The sequence below is a fragment of the Corvus brachyrhynchos genome, unplaced genomic scaffold, assembly GCF_000691975.1.
Source record: "Corvus brachyrhynchos isolate BGI_N302 unplaced genomic scaffold, ASM69197v1 scaffold150, whole genome shotgun sequence".
Taxonomy (NCBI): domain Eukaryota; kingdom Metazoa; phylum Chordata; class Aves; order Passeriformes; family Corvidae; genus Corvus; species Corvus brachyrhynchos.
Genome location: NW_008236162.1, coordinates 1,989,353 through 1,993,764, shown reverse-complemented (window position 1 = coordinate 1,993,764; position 4,412 = coordinate 1,989,353). Strand labels below are relative to the sequence as shown.

The following is a 4,412-nucleotide window of genomic DNA, read 5'->3' as shown; positions in this document are numbered from 1 at the left end:
AATGATGGAAAGACAGTTCATTATCCAGTGGGTGGGTTCCTTCCTCATGGGGGCTGCTGGAGGCGCTTACTCAGACTCAGACTGGCACCACCATCATTAAAATCCCTGTGGAAGACCCATCACATTCCAGATTTTGGGATATTTTGGGGGATGCCTGGCAGAGGTGAGGTGTTACGTCCGGCTGCCTGCCTCCGTACGGACAGCAGAGCCTCCAGCACTTCGTTGGGAGGTGTGTGCGTTACCCCTCGGGCTGGGAGGGTGATGCCAGCTCCCTGTGGGATCTGCACTGGGATAAGAGGCTTTTCCTGGGGCTCTGTGTGGCGCATCCCAAAGCAAACCCCGTCCCAGCATCTCCTCCTCATCCCAGCTGCGGGATCGCTCTCTCTGCAGAGCTTGGCTGGGGTCGTTCTGGTCCTGCCATGGCCAGGGGATGCTGAAAGGGCTGACCCCAGAGGGTGAGGAAATCCTGGTTTTCCTGGTTTTGAGAAGGAAATGGGCTCAGAAGATCTGAGACGATCCCTGGGATAAGATTCCAATCACTCCATGGATTGCAGGAGCTGCCAGCAGCCAGGCCACGCACTGGGGGCTGTTGCACAGGATTTTATTCCCAGTTCTTCCCAAGCATCCAGGCCTCCTTCCTGGAATTAATTTTAATTCAAGACACTCTACAGCCTTTAAATATTACACCGGGGTCATGTGTGCTCCCACCTTTTTTAAATTAGCCAGGCCTGGGAGGAGGGAGATGAGGAATTCAGAAGGTTTTTACTGAAAACTGATTTTTTTCTGTTTTTTTTTTTACTTAATTTTTGCTACAGGTCACCTTCTCCCAAACCATCCAATTCCCTTCCATGAAATGATGATGGTGATAATAATAAAAATAATAAAAATAGCTGCTTTTGATGGAGTGTTTTTCTATCCAGAGTTAAAAACTAAGGAAATTGATGAGACCTTAACTTACCTTAAATATTGGATTCCATCAAGATTTACCGATTTCTAAGCTTGGGGTGAAGCTTTTTGAGGTGTTGGGGCAGAGAAGGGCAAATTCTGCTTTTTGGGGGTGAAGCTTTTTGAGGTGTTGGGGTGGAGAAGGGCAAATTCTGCTTTTTGGGGGTGAAGCTTTTTGAGGTGTTGGGGTGGAGAGGAGCAAATTCTGCTTTTTGGGGGTGTGTGGTTTCCGATAAGGAAAAATTTTACCTGTTGATCCTCCTACCTGAGTCGCTGGTTCCTGGTTTTCCTGGTTTTGCCGATATTTCCGTGGGATCTGTTCTAGGCTCGGATGCCGACCATCCCCTCGGGATTGGGAGGCCGCTCTGGGATGGGTGCAGGTGGCGTTTAGGCTTCACCAGGTGGGGTTCTAGCCAAGCTCAGGGGTGAATCCAGCAGCTCTGGCAGCTCAGCTCCTCTCTCAGTATTCCAGAGCATCACTTCAGTGGAAATTCCACTTCTGGGTGTCAGCTCGAGGCTCGGAAGCAAAGCCTGTCATTCCCTCTCCCCGAGAAGCGCCGTGTTGCTGACTCCTTCCCTTCCCTTGCCTTTCCAGCTGTCCCATTCCCTCCCACGCAGCGGCTCACTCTGAAGGAGGTGTTTGAGGATGGGAAGCCGAGGCTCGACGTCCTCAAGAGCCACTTGGTGAAGGAAGGGCGGCTGGAGGAGGACGCGGCACTGAAAATCATCAACGACGGCGCCGCCATCCTGAGGCACGAGAAGACCATGATCGAGGTGGAGGCTCCTATCACAGGTCAGAGCTCAGGGCTGGAGTCCTGAACAACAACCAGGATAAGCCCAGCAGGTTTTTTTGCCGTGTTCCTTCCACCCACAACAAGTTTTTTAACTCTCCTGAGCTCTCGGAAGAGAGGATTTTGCCGGTGCTCGCTCAGCTCTGCTCCTCGCTACTGTCGTGACCTTGCTTTTCTTAGCGTGGTAATTCTGTGCCTCTTTTGTGCTGTTCTTCCTCCCCCAGTGTGTGGTGACATCCACGGGCAGTTTTTCGACCTGATGAAGCTGTTTGAAGTCGGAGGATCACCCAATAACACCCGCTACCTCTTCCTGGGGGACTACGTGGACAGAGGCTACTTCAGTATAGAGGTGACAAAGGAAGCGGAGCCTGCGGGTGCTGGGGCTGAAGGAACCCAAAGTGTTGGACCTCAGTTAAAATTCAGCTCAGAATCAGTTCAAGTTCAGCTCAGAAACAGTGAAATTCAGCTCAGAATCAGTTCAAATTCAGCTCAGAAACAGTGAAATTCAGCTCAGAATCAGTTCAAATGCAGCTCAGTAAAATACAGCTCAGAATCAGTTAAAACCAGCTCCAAATCAGTTCAGATTCAGCTCAGAATCACTAAAGTACAGCTCAGTTTCAATGAAATTCAGCTCAGAATCAATTAAGTGCGACTCAGGATCAGTTAAATACAGCTCAAAATCAATTAAATGCAGGTCAGAATAGTTGAAATACATCTCAGAATCAGTAAAATACAACTCGGAATCAGTTAAATTCAGCTCAGAATCAGTTTAAATACAGCTCAGTAAAATACAGCTCAGACTCAATTAAATCCAGCTCAGACTCGGTTAAATGCAACTCAAAATCAAGCCAATTCAGCTCAGAATGAACTCAAATACAGCTCAGAATCACTCCAAACACTAAACCCAGATCTCTCATGCTGGATTTACCCTCCAGTCGAGTTCTGCATGGGATGAAAACGATGTTGATAACTGCCAGTGGGATTTTGGGCAGGAAAATGATGCCCCAATGCCATGACTGAGCTTTGGATCCTTGTGCAGTGACAATGAAGTGGCAGCGAGGGGGTTACAGCCTGAACTCTGCCCTCTGGAGTGGAGTTTTAATGTCACTTGGAGCTGTCACTCAGGGGCAGCAGAGGGACAGGGGATGGTGCAGGATCCCACCAGTGGGGAGCAAAAACCTGCAGGATTCAGCTGAGCAGGAGGAGAAAGGGCCACGTGCCTGAGTCACTGCTTCCCTCTGGAAACACAGGAATGGGGTCAGGAGAAAGGAGCAAAAGTCACCTGGGCTGGGACGGGGCCATGCAGCTCCCTGGGATGCCACGAGCCTGAACTGGGCAGTGCTGGGAGTTACTGGTCTGCAGGAGGAAGGGTTCAGTGGATCCCAGCGGCTGCTGCTGGCTCAGTGGAGAGCTGGGATGGGACAGGAAGGGACAGCTATTAGCAAATGCCACAAATCCCGAGGGATTGCAGCCATCTGGATTCACAGAGGCAGGGCCGAGTGGAAGTGGAGCACTTATCCCAGTTGGAAGCAAAGTAAGGGAGGGCTTTTGGGGCAGCAGGGGCCTGAAAGGTGGCAGAAATCAGCTGGAATAAGAGAGGGAGTGATTTCTCTTGGAAAAAAAGAGGCTGTGGGAACAGCCGAGCCGCTGGGTGTGCAGAGGAATCTTACCCAGTGAAAATTTTTGGGGTGGAAGTGTCAGGGATGAGTGTGAGAGGTTCTTTGAAGGATTCTGCAGAGGATTTCGGGAGAGCAGGGCCGACAGCTTGAGCTCCAGCAGCCCCTGGCTCCCTTCCAGCCCCGCGCTCCGGAATCCTGACAGGGAGCCAAGGTGTGACGAGGAGCCGCTTCCAGGGGAGCGGGGACGGATGGAGCAGAGGTGGGGCTGGGGCTGCTGGGATTTTTTGGGATTTGGGGTGGTGCTGGCAGGAGGAGCCCCCCAGGGAGGAAGGAGAAGGACACGTCCTACTGCTCCTCGGGGTTGCTGGGCTGGGTTTGCAGTGGGAGTGTGTTTACCTGGAAAAGGGATTGTGTTCCCCCACAGCAGCTCCTCCTGAGGTCACAGGGGGATTTTTGTGGTGTTAACCAAGGAACCTTCAAATGAGAGGTGTTGGGCCCTGTGTCTGTGTGTGGATTCTGTAGATCCAAGGTGGGAAAGTGCTGCTCCCACTCTGTGCTCTTAGCCCAGGATTGCTCTGACACGGAGATTTTACTCCCAGATCTCCAGAAGTGCTGGGGATCAGCACCCTGGTGTCTCCGTGCTGGGATCACCACAGAACCATGGAATGGTTTGGGTTGGAAAGAACCTTAAATCCCATCTTATTCCACTCTCTGCCCTGGGCAGGGACACCTTCCACTATCCCAGGTGCTCTAAGCCCTGTCCAGCCTGGCCTTGGACACTTCCAGAGATGAGGAATTCTCTCCCAGCCTCTCTGGGCAACCTGTGCCAGGGCCTCCCCACCCTCACAGGGAAGAAATTCTTCCCAATATCCCATCTAAGCCCCCTTTTAGTTCAAATCCATGCCCACTTTTCCTCTCTGCTGTGATAATATGGAAGAATTCCAGGTGATGGATGATGCTTGGAGAGCAGAGGTGGTGGGGCAAAAAAAGCCCAATATTTTATTTCCTGCTTCTTTTGCCTCTCCTCCTTCCCTTTCCCCGCCCCATGTTGCAGCAG

General features: G+C 51.5%; 1 protein-coding gene across 1 annotated transcript in view; it reads left to right on the top strand.

Annotated features, from left to right (window-relative positions):
• Positions 1-1,515: 1,515 nt before the first annotated feature.
• The window catches only part of PPP3CC (protein phosphatase 3 catalytic subunit gamma), a 22,365-nt gene continuing 19,468 nt past the window's right edge, over positions 1,516-4,412 (top strand). The window contains 2 exon segments of the mRNA XM_017731867.1: positions 1,516-1,738; positions 1,961-2,085. Coding sequence (XP_017587356.1) covers positions 1,711-1,738; positions 1,961-2,085 — 153 coding nt within the window. The 5' untranslated portion in view covers positions 1,516-1,710.